Genomic DNA, 17,674 nt, shown 5'->3' on the forward strand with positions numbered 1-17,674 from the left:
CTGGCCACTCATCTACATGCATTAGTTAGCCAATCAGATTGATCCAACTCACTATAAGTAGCCTAGCTAGAACTACTTCCTTATCTTCGTTTTTCAGAAGAAACCCGCCATCCACCCCTTCTCCTCCTTTACAACGGGAGCTCTTGAGAACCACCTGATCTCGTACTACCCTCACATGCTCTATGGACCAGGCAGACCAACTATCTCCGAGCTCAGGGTTCTCTCCCGGGACAGCATGCCAAACCTGCTAACAGTTGTCAAACAATATCTAAGTGTGAACTGTTGAAATGATGATTATTGTGGAGCAGATGTCACAATGCTTACACATAAATGTGTTTTTACTCAAATGTTGGTTTCAAGACACTCTTTAAAACTAATAATTTAGACTTAGTTTGAATTCCAACATTTCATTTATGTCAAGAAGTCTATCTTAAATATAAAAATGATTTACATAATTAACAAAACCTCTAATTAGGCTTTTAATAGCCATTAATAACTTTTTATGAGTTAGTTTAGTTTATGTGTTTAGTTAGTCTCTCTTCAAGAAATATATATATATAGACCTCTTTTTTGACTACACATAGAAACAGCAATGCATTGGGCATGTTTTTTGCATCATTTTGTTGCAGAGACGCTATTGGTTAAATGCCGGCAAAGTAGAAAACGGAAGCAGTTTGAAGCAGAAAGCGCGAGTATGTCTGCAGTCTGGAGGTATTATAAAATTGATGCATGACGACAACATTGCCATAGCAAACTGTGAGATATGTAAATTTGGGATTGCCTGATGGGTATTTTAATTTGAGGTGCTGTTTGTTTTTATATTAGATTTTTTTTATATTTACTGTGGCACTAAAGTCCAAAAGTGAAGAATTGATGTTATTTATTGATTGATTGTTCAAGCTACCTCACAGAAGTGCTCTGATTGTTAACAGAGCTATTAAATGTTAAAATAAGGTGAATTAAATAAAAAATAAGGAACATCCTGGATCTGTTTCTTCGCTCTTCTTTATTCTTTTTTTATGTATTATAAAAGTATCGGATCGGGTTTCGGTAGATACTCAAAATCAAATGACTTGGAGGCCAAAAAACCTGATCGGGACATCCCTATACTGTATATTAGGATCTACAAAAACTGACATTCAAAATATGTCTAACTTAAAAGGATAGTTCACTCAAAAATTTTAATTCTATCATCTTTTACCCACCCTTCACTTGTTCCAAATATTTTTATGACCCTTTAAGACTTACTGGTGTGATGACATAATCAAGAGTTGACATTTAGCCTGGTAACCAAACAAACATGGGTGAATTCCAGCAGTATTCCCACTATAGCCACTACCGATTTGGATTGAATTTTGAATTAGAAAGCGCGAGAAATACAGGCATGGGAGAGCAAAGTATGTTACCTGCATTTCTCTCTCTGGATTTTTCAACTTTAGTTTCAGTTAATCTTGTGAACCCACTTTAACAATATACAATAAAATAGATAGCATGTTTTCATAAAATGGGAGTTTTACGCAGAACGTTATCAAATCTAAAAACATAGTCATAAATAGTTTAATGGTAATTCATATATAAAAGGGATGTTCGTATAGCTCAAGTACATTTTAGCATGGGAAAGTAAACCTAAATTATTTTAAAATGTATAAATTAGGGACTAAACCGAAGGAGAATGAATGAATGGATGTAATTTATGGACAACAAAACTGTACTTGTAGTGCTAAGTGGCTAGCAACTTTTGGAAAACCACTAATGTTAGCTACTGTGGCTGGTCAGCGAGCAAAAAACCTTGGTGCCACTCATGTTTAACAGTCTTTATATTCACTATGTTGTAGCAAACATCAAAATTCACCGAATATGACAACATGTTTTAAAACGCAAATATCCTCAATGGCTGTTTGTTTCAATTTCAGAAACAGTAACGTTACTCTCCCACTGAAGACCTCGCCTTACCTAAAACACAATTTGTGACTGGTTTAATCAAATTTGCCTTCAATATTAACCTTGATTAATGTCTTTTTGCGAGTTGTGTTATATAAGCTCCTTAGCAGCAATACTAAAGGAAGTAAACAACAATCAAATTTACCTTAGAAATTAGCAACAGCTTTGAAGACTTGAGTGGGTGAATAAAATAAATCACTAAGGAAATGGTGCGACGTTACTGGTCATCAAGAAAACTCGTTTAAAAAGCATCAGAAACGGCTCTAGCGCCCTCTACTGTTCAAACTCAATTGTTAATTCTCAATATCACCCCAGTCAGGGTTGCTTTATCCGGAAAAATGTAAATTCACCTTGGTAAACAGAATTTCCGACACATTAATATTAATAAACTACATTACTAGTCTAATCTAAAATTTGCGATTAACAATGCACATTTTAATTGGTCTTGGCGACAGATTCGCTAATACCAGGCTAATTAGCCTATCAATTAGCCTATATTGTGTCGAAATAGTGGGGCAATAACCTCTGATTTTAGGTTAAGAATATTACCTATTTAAATCTTTAAGAAGGGCGACACGGTGGCTCAGTGGTTAGCAGTTTCCTGACAGCAAGAAGGTCGCTGGTTTTAGTGTCGGCTGGGTCAGTTGGCATTTCTGTATGGAGTTTGCATGTTCTCTCAGTGTTCACGGGTTTCATCTGGGTGCTCCGGTTTCCCCCACAGTCCAAATACATGTGGTATAGGTGAATTGAATAATGTGAATGAGAGTTTATGGATGTTTCCCAGTACTGGATTGCAGCTGGAAGGGCATCCGCAGTGTAAAACATATTCTGGATAAGTTGGTGGTTCATTCCGCTGTGGCGTCTCCAGATGAATAAAGGGACTAAGTCAAAGGAAAATTATTAAATGACTCATAAAGGAGCATTATTGTGTCTCAGTAAACCAGAAATCTAGCGTCAACACGAACTTAAACTTAATAAATGTAATATTTAATTACATTTATTATAATCTTTATTCTTCAGTGTCTTTAGCCTACAGATCTGAATAAGTATGTATAGGCTACTAAATAATGATGGAACTTTATATTAATTTGGACATTTTATTTGCAGTCTTTAGCTTGCATTTACATGCTCTCTGTGTATATAAATGTACAACCTGAAAGACATGTATACAAAAAAAAAAAAAACTCTGTATGAAGACCAACCTAATACTTTAAAAAAAAAAAAAGACAATGAAAATAGGTCTACAGTGCATTCGGAAAGTATTCATAGCGCTTCACTTTTTCCACATTTTTTTTGTTACAGCCTTATTCCAAAATTCAATTAAATGTATTAATTTCCTCAAAATTCTACACACAATACCCCATAATGACAATGTGAAAAAAGATTTTTTGAAATCGTTGCAAATTCATTAACCACTATTTTTTAAAGTAAATAGCACATATGATTTTTTACAGTGCAGACTGGGGCGACGGTTCATTTTCCAGCAGGACAATGACACCAAAGCACAGCGCCAAAACATCAATAGAGTGGCTTCACAACAACTGTGAACGTCCTTGAGTGGCCCAGCCAGAGCCCAGACATAAATCCTATTGAACATCTCTGGAGAGATCTGAAAATGGCTGTTTACCGTCACTTCCCATCCAAACTGACAGAACTTGAAAGGTACTGCAAAGAGGAATGGGCAAAAATTCCCAAAGACAGGTATGCCAAGCTTGTGGCATTATATTCAAAAAGACTTGAAGCTGTAATTACAGCCAAAGGTGCATCAACAAAGTATTGAGCAAAGGCTGTGAAAACTTCTGTACATGTGATTTTTCAGGTTTTCATTTTTAATAAATTTGCAACAATAATAAAAAAAAAAGGTTTCACATTGTCTTTATGGGGTATTGTGTGTAGAACTTTGAGGAAATAAATGAATTTGAGCCATTTTGGAATAAGGCTGTATCATAAAAAACGTGGAAAAAAAAAAGTGAAGTGCTTTGAATACTTTCCAGATGCACTGTGTGTGTGTGTGTGTGTGTGTATAAAATTCATCATAGTTTAAGAAGTTACATTACTAATTATTTTTTATATTTATTAAAAACATTTATTTAAAATGTTACTTGCATTATGTTTCTAAACTGCTGCTTTTTTGTTTCTTAATCTTAATACTATGGCTATTTAAATTAATCTGGCTTTTATTTTCAAATTATTTATTAATAATTCAACTTTTATGCTTTTACATTTTCTTTAAGCAACCTATCGAAAATATTAATTTAAATGAGAGATTTGAGGGGGGGATGTACTCATATATGCTGAACATTGTATATAGGGCCTTCAGCCCACCCTCTATGCTCCCTGGAGGACCATAGAAGATCAGTTTTCAAGTAAAAAAAATAAAATAAAAGTTTTTAAATGTCTAATAAAAATTAATAAAATAAACTGTTAAGGAAGGCCAGCTATTCACATTTTTAGCACTGTAAAAATGCTACGTTGAATAATCTATTTGTGTTGTGACAACATGAAGGAATTAAGTTAACATTAGTTTTTACAAATTTAAGTGAATTAAACATAAAACAATCAAGTTGTTCCCAAAAACCCTCAAGAATAGAGTTGTGTCGGCTCATTTTATAGAAGTAGCTTAAACAAACAACAGACGAGAGCCGATCAAGTTCATTTCAGCTTGTCGTGAAAGTTTGAAGGACATGATAATCATCACAGATCAAGCATATATATTTTAGGTTTAAAGCACAAAAACGTAAGAAAAAAAAGGTTTAGCTTGTTTTCACTACAGATTTATTGTTGGTTTTAAAAAAAAAAGATGAACTCCTTAATAAAAGAAAAAAAAAACACAAGATATAATTTTTTTCTTTTCCCTTTATATGTCAAAAACAAATATTTAAAACACTTAGAAAATCAATATTTCTTTTTTTTTCATACAAAGAGGATAAACACTGAGTCTGACAAACCACAGAGTTTCAATATTCTCATCTCGCTCTCTGCTTGTTTGGAGAAACACTAGAACTCACCTGCTGTAAACTTTAAAGTGACCTGACAACAGAAAGCAAAAACACGAAGAAGAAAAACGAACAGCTTCAAACACCAACATGAGAAGCTGGTGGATGTGGAGAATGGATTGCAATGCTCCTCAAATGTTTTTCTTCTTTACATTGAAATGACAGAAAAGACTAATGAATAAGAATCTTTTTTGTGGACTTGTTTGGGAGGGATTAACAGGAACATTCTTGCACACTGGGTTAACAACACAGTCCAAACCCAGCGACGATACGCACACACACAACGACGCCACACAACTGACCCAAGTATAAACTCAATCACATCCACTTCCCATTTACTTCAGATTCAAACTAAAAGGGTTTAAATTAATTTCATACACTGCAAAATAAAAGAAAAGGATTTTCTTGGAGTCTTTGTCTTGTTTTTAGTCCAGATATCTAAAAACTTGTAAATCAAGAAGCAGTTTCTAGAGCAGTGTTTCCCAACGTTGTTCCTGGAGGCGCAGCAAGAGTACATATTTTGTTATTTTTACACATATTTCCCTTATCTGACCCATTCATTTCAGGTTTTAGAGTCTCTTCTTAAGTTCTGATGAGTTGATTCAGGTGTGTTTGATTAGGAAGAGCTTGAAAATGTGTACTCTTGGTGTGCCTTCAGGAACAGGGTTGGGAAACAAGGCAAGACAAGTAAAAATAGATCTGAAAATAAAACAATATTTTAAGTCAGAATTGATTGAGTTCTTCCTTAAAACAAATAAATGTTTGCCAATGGGATAAAAATAATAATCTTTTCAATATTTTTACTTAGCCCTTTAGCTTGTTTTACGAAAGATGAAGTAAAATACTATTGTTTTCGATTTAATAAGAATTTTTTTACCCTATTGGTAAATATTCAGCTTGTTTTAAAGAAAAACTCACTTATTTCTGAAAACAAAACAAGATTTTTTTGCCAATGGGGTAAAAATAATGATGGTTTCAAACCAAAAACAATATTATTTTACTTCAAAACAAGCTAAAGGTTTAAGTAAAATATTATTGTTTTAGCTTTGAAACTATTATTATTTTACACCATTAGTAAATATTTATCTTGCTTTAAAGAAGAAAAAAGTGCTTAATTTTGATTGAATTCTGAAAACAAAACAATATTTTTGACAAGTCTAGAAAACGCTTCTTGATTTAATTTGCAAAGATTTAAAAAACAAAGTTTTGCCTTAAAACAAGCTAAATAATCTGCAAACGGGTTGCATAAAACATTAATGTTTGGGTTCAAATATTATATTTCTTACCCCATTGGCAGATTATATTGCGTGTTTTAAGGAAAAATTTACTTAATTTTGACTTATTATTTCCAAAAAAAAAAAACAATATTTTTTACTCGTCTACACAAAGGTGCTTGATTTAAGAACTTTTACATATTTGAACTAAAAACAAAACAAAATCTTTTTTCAAAAAGAAAACACTAATCTTTTTCTTAGTTTTCCTTAAAGCAAGCTAAAGGGCCAAATAAAATAATATTGTTTTTGGTTTAAAACGATTTTTACCCCATTGGTAAATATTTATCTTATTTTAAAGGTAAAACTCACATAATTTTGACTTATTTCTGAAAACGAGACTTTAGTCAAGAAAATGCTTCTTGATTTATTTTTAGATATCTGTACTAGTAGTTTTGGCTAAAAACAAGCTAAATAATCTGCTAACAAGTTATACAAAACAATATTGTTTCAGTTTGAAATAAGATTATTTTCCTTACCCCATTGACAGATTGATTTGCTTGTTTTACAGAAGAATTCACTTAGTTATGACTTATTTCTGAAAACAAAACCATATTTCTTACTTGTCTAGAAAATGCTTCTTAATTCAAACATTTTTAGATATTTGGACAACAAACAAGGCAAAAAACTCATGTAAGAAAACATTTTTGCAGTGTACTTATTTCCAACAGGATGATGTCTTTGGTACATTGACTTGAAATTGGCACCGAAATAAAAAAGGCAAAGTAAAATGGCCAAAAAAACAAACGGTTATTCATTTAACATGGTCCCAGCTTTTATAACACAGATTTTCAAAGGGGTTTTTCAAATATCAGAATCAGACCCGACCATTTAGAAAATAAATATGCTAAACTAATACATGTCTAAAAGTGCTGGTAGAAAATAAATTCAGTAAGCACGCATAGATGAAAACACAGACAGTGCATGAGATGTGGACAGCGGAGCGGGTCAATCTGTTGGTCCTGGGGTGTTTTTTTATTTAGATTTTGTGAGGCCACGTCTCAGTTGGCTCTTTCCTCCCTAAGTAGTGTACCTGCTTCGAGTGATAACTGCACAGAAACAAAAAAAAACAAACAAACTACTGAGTGAGCCATTTTGAGTTGAGTCCCGTCTCACCACTCTTTCTTTTTCTCATCCATGGACACTCCACCCGGACCGAGCGCTACGATCAGCAGAAGACCTCCGATCACTGACGTGGTCTGGAAGAAGTCGTATTTGAGGAAGTCGTGCATGGGCTTGTAGGCTGGAATGGTCCAGAAGGCGTTGAAGTAGACGTTTATAGCCAGCAGCCAGATGACCAGGGTGAGGGCGGCCAGTTTGGTCTTGAAACCGATCGCTACCAGAACGATGAGAGCTGTGCCCACCAGGTTCTGTAAGATCTGAGGGGGAACAAAAAGACCTTTTTGAAAATGGAAGTCACTGAGACAACTGTATGGACCCTTTTCACATTTCTCAGTAGCGGATGTCATCATTAGTTAAGTAAATTTTGAACACTGTTACAGCCATATGTATGTGCCTGTATGTTTTGCTTGTGTGTGTGCTCTCTCTCTCTCTCTCTCTCTCTCTCTCTGTCAAAATTCTTAGGATCGCACACTCCAGTTTTCCATTCGTCCATTAAGATGTCAATCTTCATTAATCCCTGTGACGTCATCATCTTCTCTGCTAATCAGGAAGGAAGCTCAAGTTTAAAGGGATTCAAGCGGGGAAGCTCGCTCTCTCTTGCTTGCCTTTTTGTGTGTTTTGTGTTGGGAGTTATTATGTTGATTTGACTTTAGAGTTTGATTTTGTTCTTGTTTCAGTTTTGGTTCATTGTTACCGTCTTGTATGATCCCCGATCTTTGGTGTTCGAATTCCACTGGGAATCGAGGAGTTTAAATGTCATGTGACATACACCTGGCAACACGCAGAAAACTCCACTGTCTAACACACTAGTTTAGAAGTGAGCGCCACCCGCTGTACGTTTTTTACATATATTTTGTTAGAGGAGTAGTATTAGATATAGCGTGTAAACGCTGAAGATGCTTTGTTGGTTTGTTTTCTATTAGGTAGTTTAGATGGTCAATTTTACATTCATTAAATTTTTTTTTTTTTATAAAACTAAATATTAAACACTTTCAGGAGTATAAGATATTGGTGACAGTTAAACGCATCATAACGGTCTTGTGAAAAGTGTCCATTACAGGAAACGGTTCAGAAATGCTTAAACCTGAAAATCAGTCCACGTCTGACATCTAGTGGTGAAATGTATTATTACAATGGAGAAAGAAGATTTTCAATGGCTACAAATAATGGTTTGGATTTTGCGAACTTTATGTATTAAACATCAAACTGGATATTCGAAAAAATAAACAAAACAATAAACGAACTATTTAACTAGCTATTGACTGGCCATCACACTTACTATATTTGTATATTATTAGGAGTTGTTTTTGTTCATCTATGCCATAGCACATTTTTACAGCACAATTCAGTAAAATAAATAAATAAATGAACAAAATAAATAAATATAATTAAAAAATAGTAAAAGATTTTGATAAAGTTAGTGAGCCCTTTTATTTTTTTTAACATCAGACTTCAAACCACAAATACATTTTTTTTTTTTACCAAAAACAACACAAAACATTTTTAATGCCCATTTGTTAACTACCCCCCCCCCCCCCCCCCCCCCCCACACACACACACACACACACACTCACATTATACGCACGCGCACAGGCGTGCATTACATACACACTTGTATGCATACATACACACACACACACATGATAATTACATTATATACACACGCACATACATTTTATGCACAAATACATGCGCGCACACACATAAATACACACAAACGCATTACATGCATGCATGTATATGTACACATACAAACTATACACACACACACAGATGCATACACATACACACACACACACACACACACACAACAGTTTTCAACATCGAGAATACTTTTAACAGCAAAACATAATATTATAAGAATATAATATAATATTATATAATATAACAGCACAATTACAAGATTAACTTTTAAATACTTTAGTCAGACCCAAAAAATGGGGTTTCAATATAAACCAGCCAAGGCATCATTAAAAAATATACTTCCTCAAAAATTTTAAAATTAAAATAAATTCCAATATCACACAACACATCAACCTAGTTTAGTCAAATTAAATCTTAAAAAAAAAAATAAACAATCTACTTTCACATTTGTCCTTGCCGTCCATGGCAGCATCAGAACAGATTGTAATTCATTGACATATGACCTTCATAGCTTTCATGTTTGCAAACCAAATGAAGCATGAGGAGTCCAATTGCCCTTCCTACAGCAATACAGCATTTACACAGAGATATACCAAATATGGTTTGAGAAATCACACGAAAAACGGTCACTGACACTTCCACCAAGCCACATCCTGAGCACAATCACAACATCATCATCATCATCTGCTTGACTGTGAGCCTGAAGCAGATATCCGCTCAAACCAGGGCAATAAAATAATTCATGCTCTGTCAAGTCATACGATGCGTTTATGAGCACATCTATAAAGCCAGAAAAGGCCAACTATAAACAGTAATGAGTTTCCATATTCAAACTCGCATACGAACAGGGCTTATTAAAGTTCTCAATCAATTTCAAAGCTCGCTTCTTAAAAGGATAGAAGGATGAGTCATATTTAAGTTTTTAATAGATTAAGTTTTGTTTTTTGCTGCAGTATTAGGAGCCAATTATATATATATATATATATATATATATATATATATATATATATATATATATATATATATATATATATATATATATATATATATAATATATATATATATATATATATATATATATATATATATATATATATATATATATATATATATATATATATATATATATATATATATATATATATATATATATATATATATATATATATATATATATATATATATATATATATATATATATATATATATAGAGTGAATGAAATATAACCTAGGTCCATCTTTGAGGAGTTTACCCATTTACCAGTGTGAGGAGGTTTTACGTACCGAGAGGAAGCTTGTGTCAAAATGTAGCAGCGTCATAAACATGAGCACCAGCAGGACTCTGCCACCGAGCTGCATGTACTGTTTCGGGGAGCTCTCTCTCATCGTGGGAACTCCAGCAAACATACTCCTGCCCTCCGAACGAGACTCGGCGAGAAGCAGCAGCAAACCTCCACCCAGAGCCAAATTCCTGAAACACAGAGACCAGCGACCAGATCAGAGCACAGAAAACACAGCATCCCTAACTGCAGTGGATCTTAATTCCAGTCTGTGTGCGCCAAACCACTCGCACCACCAAATTAGGGCTGCACAACATTCAGAAAATATGTGTTATTGATGTTGAAGGTTGCGATAATGATATTCCTTACGATATAACCACCTAGCTATTTTAATAGCAATTTAAAAAATAATAATTTATGTTAGGATAATACTAAAATAAACATGCAGTAGCTATTTTTGACTCATATGATTGGTCAGATTTGGATAACCCATGCATGGAGCTCACAAATACTTTCTGCACATAAAAATTTGATTTAATTTATTGCACTTACCAGCAATATGGATATTGCATTTCCTATTGTTGTAATAATGATAATTGTTCGATATATTGTGCAGCCCTACCCCCCATTTCTTTTATCACTTCAGACATCCTAATAAAACAGCAAATGCCCTACTTCACCACATATACCACAAGCTACGATAACAGTTCGAAAGGAGCATATACGTCAATACAAACGTGCGATACATTTGTTATGTTACTACGATACTTTACATCACACTTCTCCAGTATATCTCTGCTGTGTGTGAAGCCTTTGCAGACAATAGCTGTGAATGAACTTTCAGAAGTAAAGATTTCCCCTGTTCTGGGAGTACGGAGCCATAAACACTGTTTATTCCAAAATCTAGAACCACGTTTGTATAACCTGTTGACCCCAAAAAAACAAGTGGGTATCTTAGTTCTGGAAATGCTTTTATTTTGGCTTGTCTACTTTACATTTTGTCACATAGTAACTTTCAGACAATGTTTTATTATTTTTTTATTCTTTAGAAATGACAAGGCGGCACCCTCCACCAATACAAAGTCAATGGAGGGGTTTGGATGGTTTTCCCCCACTGGGTGGGGCATGATTTTCAGATCATGATGCTTTGCACTCACGCTCATTCACATGAGGCATCAGTGTCAACGCTTACTATTCATGTGTGACGTCAAGCATTGCAAAACTGAATTGTGGATTCGTCTGCGCTGCTTCAAGCAGGATTTATACATTCGCCTGGCGCCGCTTCACGCACCTCTGCTTACTGCGCGCTTGCCTAGCGAAACGAACTAGTTCACTACTTGTGATATTCTTTAAAACGACTGGGGGCGAAAAGAAACACACCGTAAAATCAGACGGATAAACAAAGTAGTTTCCGGAACTACGTCATATCATTAACATCATTCAATATTTTTAAACTAATTATTTTTATTGTTTTTATAAATTATTTGAATGATTTTAAGGATTTTATAACCATTCAAGGTTTTTTTAAATCGAACTTTGATGCATCACTTGCTTTTGTTCATATCTCGGACAGTTTTACCTAATAAAATTTATTAAAATAATGACAACAGAGCATGGGTTGCTCTACAAATATCTGTTTTATTATGGCAAGAATAAAAGCAAAAAAAGTACACTTACTAAAAAAAAAAATACAGATTTTTTTTAGATTTAGCCCGCTCCACAATTCATTCATTCTTGTCTGGTTAGTTTCTGACCTATACTTATGCTAAAAAGGTAATAATGGTACAACATTCCTGACCACTATCACCAATAAAGCCTAGAAAAACAGGCCATCAGTAAATTGTAAACTGATTAGGTTCAAATATTCCTTTCCAGTTATCAAAGAAAATAATTTGTTCCTTAATTATAGTTTTGTAACTATGAAATTGTTTTAAATTTACAATTGTAATAAATACATCAGTGTTAAGCCTATAAATGGTGGAAAAACATATTCTGTAATTGTGTTCCTGGGTCTTCACTTTTGCCATGGCCTCTTTGGCTTTAACAAACTTATCCCTCTGGTTTTTCCAAACCTTTTAACAAAAACTTTCCTCCTTTCCCTCTGCTGTTTAGAATTATTGATCATCTGGTTATCTCTATGATCACCTATCATAAAGATGTGTGTACAGGTGTACCCGTTTCAGACAAAATCTCTTCAGTGATTCATATTCAACTCAAATCAATTGCAGCGCTGCGCACTCGCTAGAGTCTCAAAAAAATAAACATGCGCCCCGCCAGCCGAAATCATGTTGCACGCACCCAAAGTGAACCTCCGCAAATACATCGATGACGTCAAATTCGCAGCACACACTTTAGTAAACTAGCGGACGCGTCGAGTGTCGACTTCAGGAGCTTGCTGCAGAAGTTTGAATTTCTCAACTTTTCAAGCGCCAATGGAAGAATCAACTAATCAGATTGCTTTATGCAAATACCCCAGCACAGACAGTAGCCGACTTTGGAGTAATTTCATTGGCTGCCACTGCTATGACGATCGTGTCAGCTACAATTTCAAACACACCCTCCATCAAGCGTTGACCCTTGTGAATCGGGTGTCAGTTTCTATAATTTTGGAATGATGCGCAGAAAGAAAGCCCCGCCTCCTACTCAATATTCTATTTCATTTAGAAGTACATCAACAAACTAAAATAAGTGTCTCAGCAAATTTCCAGTTCAGGTAGACTTTAAAGCCCACATAAACCAGAAGCTGCAACGTTTTTTTTCCCCTATATTGTGACGCAGTTCCTTGAGGAACGAAATACTAAATGAGAAAACAGTGGGCCTGGCTAGCTTTCTTTCTACCGCAAGCTAATTAGATGGTAGTAAGAATTTCTTTCTGAAAGATCGGGAAAAGGGTTTGGCGACAGTTTTACAACTTAACAGACACCTCCTTCTCACCATTGTTGTCATATAGCACTGTCAAAACTGACAATTGGAGGGGCGTGGTTAAGTATTTTAACCACGCCCAATTCTCAGACTGCTGTAATCTGAGATTTTAACTGAAAAGATACAGGAAGTACATTTTTACATCACAACAGCAAGCTATCTGTTTTTTTTCTTTATGACATGCACAGATGAATTGTCCAAAACAAAACTAGCAATGTGAGCTAAAACCAATATGGTTGGTTTTGATTTCATGTGGACTTTAAAATGAAAATAATGATTTAAATCGCAATAATTTCTCTGACTACAAATAATTTATGTTGTGCAATTTACTGTCACAGTTCTCTTTAGAGCTCTATTTAGAACTAGTTTTCTGAATCAGTGTGTTACATAAGAAAGACATGGAGAGCGATGGGTTGCAGGAATTGGAATTGACAACCCCCGATCGACTCAAATCCAGCAAACATCTTACCTCATCAAAAACTTTGGGTCCCAAAGAATGCTGTAGGCAACAGTCTGGAAGAGATAAAGATCAAGAATGTAATTAAACTCAATTACAGTCCAACCCAAACATAACATATAATTACAATCACGATATCTTAAAGAGCGCAAAGTGAATGCTCTTACCTGTAAGGCGATGATTCCAAATAATCCAAAGCAAGCGTACTGCACAAAATTCCTGCTCAGGATCAGTATACAACCACCTGTTTCAGCAGAGGAGATCGATATATATCATTGCACAACCAGAACTGAAGAACCATGCCATAGATCAAACTTTTTACCTAGCTGCCCGAGTAAGTTTAACAAGACAAACAGAGTGGCCAGGAAGAAACCGCAGCCCCACGTCGTCTCGATGTATTCTTTCTGTTCACTCCACTGGAACCACATCCGAATGCCGTCCTCCAGAAACGTGCTGATCAGGCAGAGACGTGCTATGTGAGGCAGGTACTGCTTCGTCACTCGAAGGAACTGTAGATGATATAACAAAAAGATGAAGATATATGTAAATAAAAGTGTGTAATAAATTGTAAAATTTATTTTTTTTAATTTTATGGTTTAAAAAAATATGCCTTAATATTGGTGTGTTGGCAAAGTTTCTTTGCATGAACTCCAGTCACACTGGAACAATGTTTGCCTCACAAACAAACATCTATGTGAGGCAGGTATCATCACCTAAAGTAACTGTAGATAATATAAAAAAGATAAAGATATGTACATAAAAGTGTGTATCCCTTGTGAAGGACTTTTTTTTTACTATAAATACCAAAAATATTGAAAAAATAAAATATCTGTCCTTTTGCAGGGATTATTTGCATTAACTCCACCCACATATGGCAGATTGGGACAATTAAACATATCTATCTATCTATGTGAGACAGGTACTGGTGCGTCATTCAAAGGAATTGTAGATGATTAAAAAAAAAGACAAAAACATGTAAATAAAAGTGTGTAATCCATTGTGAAGGGCATATTTTTTAAACCATAAAATAAAAAATGGTTTATTTGCATCAACTCCACTAACATATGCCAGATTGGGACAATTAAAATTACAAACAAACATCTGGTACTGCTTTGTCACCTAACGAAACTGTAGATGATATTTAAAAAAAAAATGAAGATTTGTAAATAAAAGTGTGTAACCCATTGTGAAGGCGAAAAAAACAGTAAAAATAAAATATCAGTCTTTTGGCAAAGGTTATTTTGCATTAACTCCACTCACATTTGGCAGATTGGGACAATTAAAATAACTAGCAATCATCTATTTATGTGAGGCAGGTACTGCTTCGTCACCAAAAGGAACTGTAGATAATATTTTAAAAAACAAGAATTTGTAAATGAAAGTGTGTAACCCATTGTCTCATTACCTAAAAAACTGTAAAAATAACATCTTGGTCTGTTGGCAGAGGGTATTTGCATGAACTCCACCCACATATGCCAGATTAGGACAATAAAAATGACAAACAAATAACAGAAAACGCGATGACAACTGACAATAACAAAATGTGGTCAAAGTGCGTAGAGTTCACATTTACCAAAACCTCTCTTCTCTTTGTTGTTGAAAATTCAAAGTGTGGATGAAATGCCTAATAAGTTCTTAATTATGATTTGTGATTAATAAATTGGTTTGGGGGTTGATCTAATGCTTTTAGCAATTAGTGCAAATGGCCACTTCCTAAAACAATTATATAGCAGTAAAGGAAATTCTAGGTCTAATTCTAATTAAGAGTAAGAACTAAAATCTTAACTAGTTAAGAAAACTATTTGCAAATAAGATTATAAAATATGCACACATACACATTTATATGCCCAAACAAAGCCTTTCTTGCCTCATTACATTCAGTTAGGAATTACACCAATCACATCATTTATGCAATATTTTAAAGTTGTGTGTTTTGTAACACTAGAGGGATATTATTGTCACTTGTTTAACAGTTGTCAAATACTTGATTTTTTGTCATTTTACCTCACATTATTTTAAATGTTACAACTTACACTTGATGCTTGAATTCTGAAAAAGGAGAATATCATGTGGAATGCTGACAAAATATTGTCAATTTGGGTGTGTTGATAACGATAATAAAACAGTGCTTTGCTCTGTGAGTTTGTGCGCTGTCAGGCATAAATTAATAAGATAAAAATTGTCAGCGCATGGCATCAATTCAACAGTTACATGTTTTCAGCATTTTCCAAATATCTTCTTTGACCATTGACTTTCATAGTAGAAAAAAAGAACAGGTTTATCTTCTTTATTTATCAAAATACCTTCTTTTGTGTTTAACTATAGCAAAAATTCTTTACATTCCTTTAATAAAAATTCTAAACATAATATATCATAGATTTTACCCCTTTTAATAGATTTAGAATCGCTGCAAGTGACTTCTAAAAGGGTCACTGACTCAAACTATATGATCAAAACCAAATAAATTCAGAAACAGAAAATGTTCAATTCTGGATTTAGCTATGAACACTTTTTTTTACTGAAAGAGACATGGCATGAACTGTGGTAAAATCATTATTAGGCTGGAGATGCACTGATAGTCAGGACAGAAAACATTCCTGCTGCAGTTATATTAATATAAAAAATATATAGTTCGTTTTTGGTTTCTTAAGATGAAATACAGTCATTTTATCATGTTCGACACAGTCAACAATTGCAGAGTCTAAAGATGTGCTGGTGTTCGCTTAGTGTAAAGTGAGCAAACACCTGATAATGTTGATGTTAAAACAGGAAATATGATATTATCCTCAAAGTTAAATATTTCACACCCTTATTGGTAAACAGTGTCTGCTTTGAATTTAATTGAACAGCTAAAGCAGCTTTTAAGCAGCTTAAAACGTAACACTTTTATTATCCTAACAACAAACAGAGCTCTGCTTAATAGAGTGCAGAAACATGGTGAAAGATTGTTCAAATACTGGGGAAAGACTTCAGGCCATTACTGAGAGTCTCAAGGCCAGTGTTTGTTAATCCCTAAATCAAGGTTTGAGCAACAGAAATAGGGTGTTTCATTCTGAACACATCCACAATTTATGGTGATAATTACTGGAGAGAAAGACACAGCTTCATGCTAACCATGGGCATAAACTACCATTACATCACAGGTTCTGGACCAACATGTTCAAAAAGTTTGAGAAGCTAAAGAAATTGTACAAACTGTAATACACTCTCAGAAATAAAGATACGCAAGCTGTCACTGGAGTGGTACCTAAAAGGTCCGTATTAATACATCAAAAGGTACATATTAGTACCTAAAAAGTACAAAAGTGTCCCACTTCAAATTTTAAGGCACTAACATATACTTTTTAGGTACCAATATGAACCCTTCAAGTACAAATGTGTACCTTTTGAAAAGGTACCACCCCAGTGACAGCTTGTGTACCTTTATTTCAGAGAGTGTATGAAAATATTGCTTAAGCAGCATATTAGGATCATTTTTGAAGAATCAAACAATGAGTTATGCAGTTCAGAATTAATAACAAAAATAAATGACATTTTAAAAAGCATTAAAATATTTATTCTAATAGAAATGCAATTTAAAATTAAGATATATAAAACTGTTAACTTTTACTAATTTACAACATTACCATTTTAACTCAACCTCAACATATTTAATGGTAGTTTATTTATTTATTGCCACATCAGCAACGTATGGCTATTTCATGGCAAAATGGATTTAAATAAAAAAATTAAATGAAAAAAAAAAAAGTTTAACAATAAAAAGTTACATAGATATATAAATAGAAATAAATAAATACAATTCAAAGTTAAATACGATTTTTCTGTTAAATTTGTGATAAATAACTTAAGATTTTTCTTGGTGGTACCTTTTTTAAAATGTCATTCAAAGTACTCTCCTTATAAAAATTGTCTAATGGTATTCAGACTTCCACATTCCAACTAAATATATTTCATGGTAAGAGCAGCTTGGCAGTAATTACATTTAGTTGGTGCTTTGAAAAATCATATTTAACTTTGTATACATGTTTTTGTGAATTGTAT

At 33.9% G+C, this 17,674-nt stretch overlaps 1 protein-coding gene across 1 annotated transcript in view; it reads right to left on the bottom strand.

The window, feature by feature from the left end:
- Positions 1–5,463: 5,463 nt before the first annotated feature.
- Positions 5,464–17,674, bottom strand: part of surf4l (surfeit 4, like) — a 16,173-nt gene continuing 3,962 nt past the window's right edge. The window contains exons 2-6 of the mRNA XM_056458685.1: positions 13,956–14,142; positions 13,801–13,877; positions 13,646–13,689; positions 10,259–10,445; positions 5,464–7,587 (exon numbers count right to left, since the gene is read on the bottom strand). Of these exons, the coding sequence (XP_056314660.1) occupies positions 7,321–7,587; positions 10,259–10,445; positions 13,646–13,689; positions 13,801–13,877; positions 13,956–14,142 (762 nt within the window). The 3' untranslated portion in view covers positions 5,464–7,320. The remainder of the gene's footprint in view (positions 7,588–10,258; positions 10,446–13,645; positions 13,690–13,800; positions 13,878–13,955; positions 14,143–17,674) is intronic.

Source organism: Danio aesculapii, chromosome 5 (assembly GCF_903798145.1).
Source record: "Danio aesculapii chromosome 5, fDanAes4.1, whole genome shotgun sequence".
Taxonomy (NCBI): Eukaryota; Metazoa; Chordata; class Actinopteri; order Cypriniformes; family Danionidae; genus Danio; species Danio aesculapii.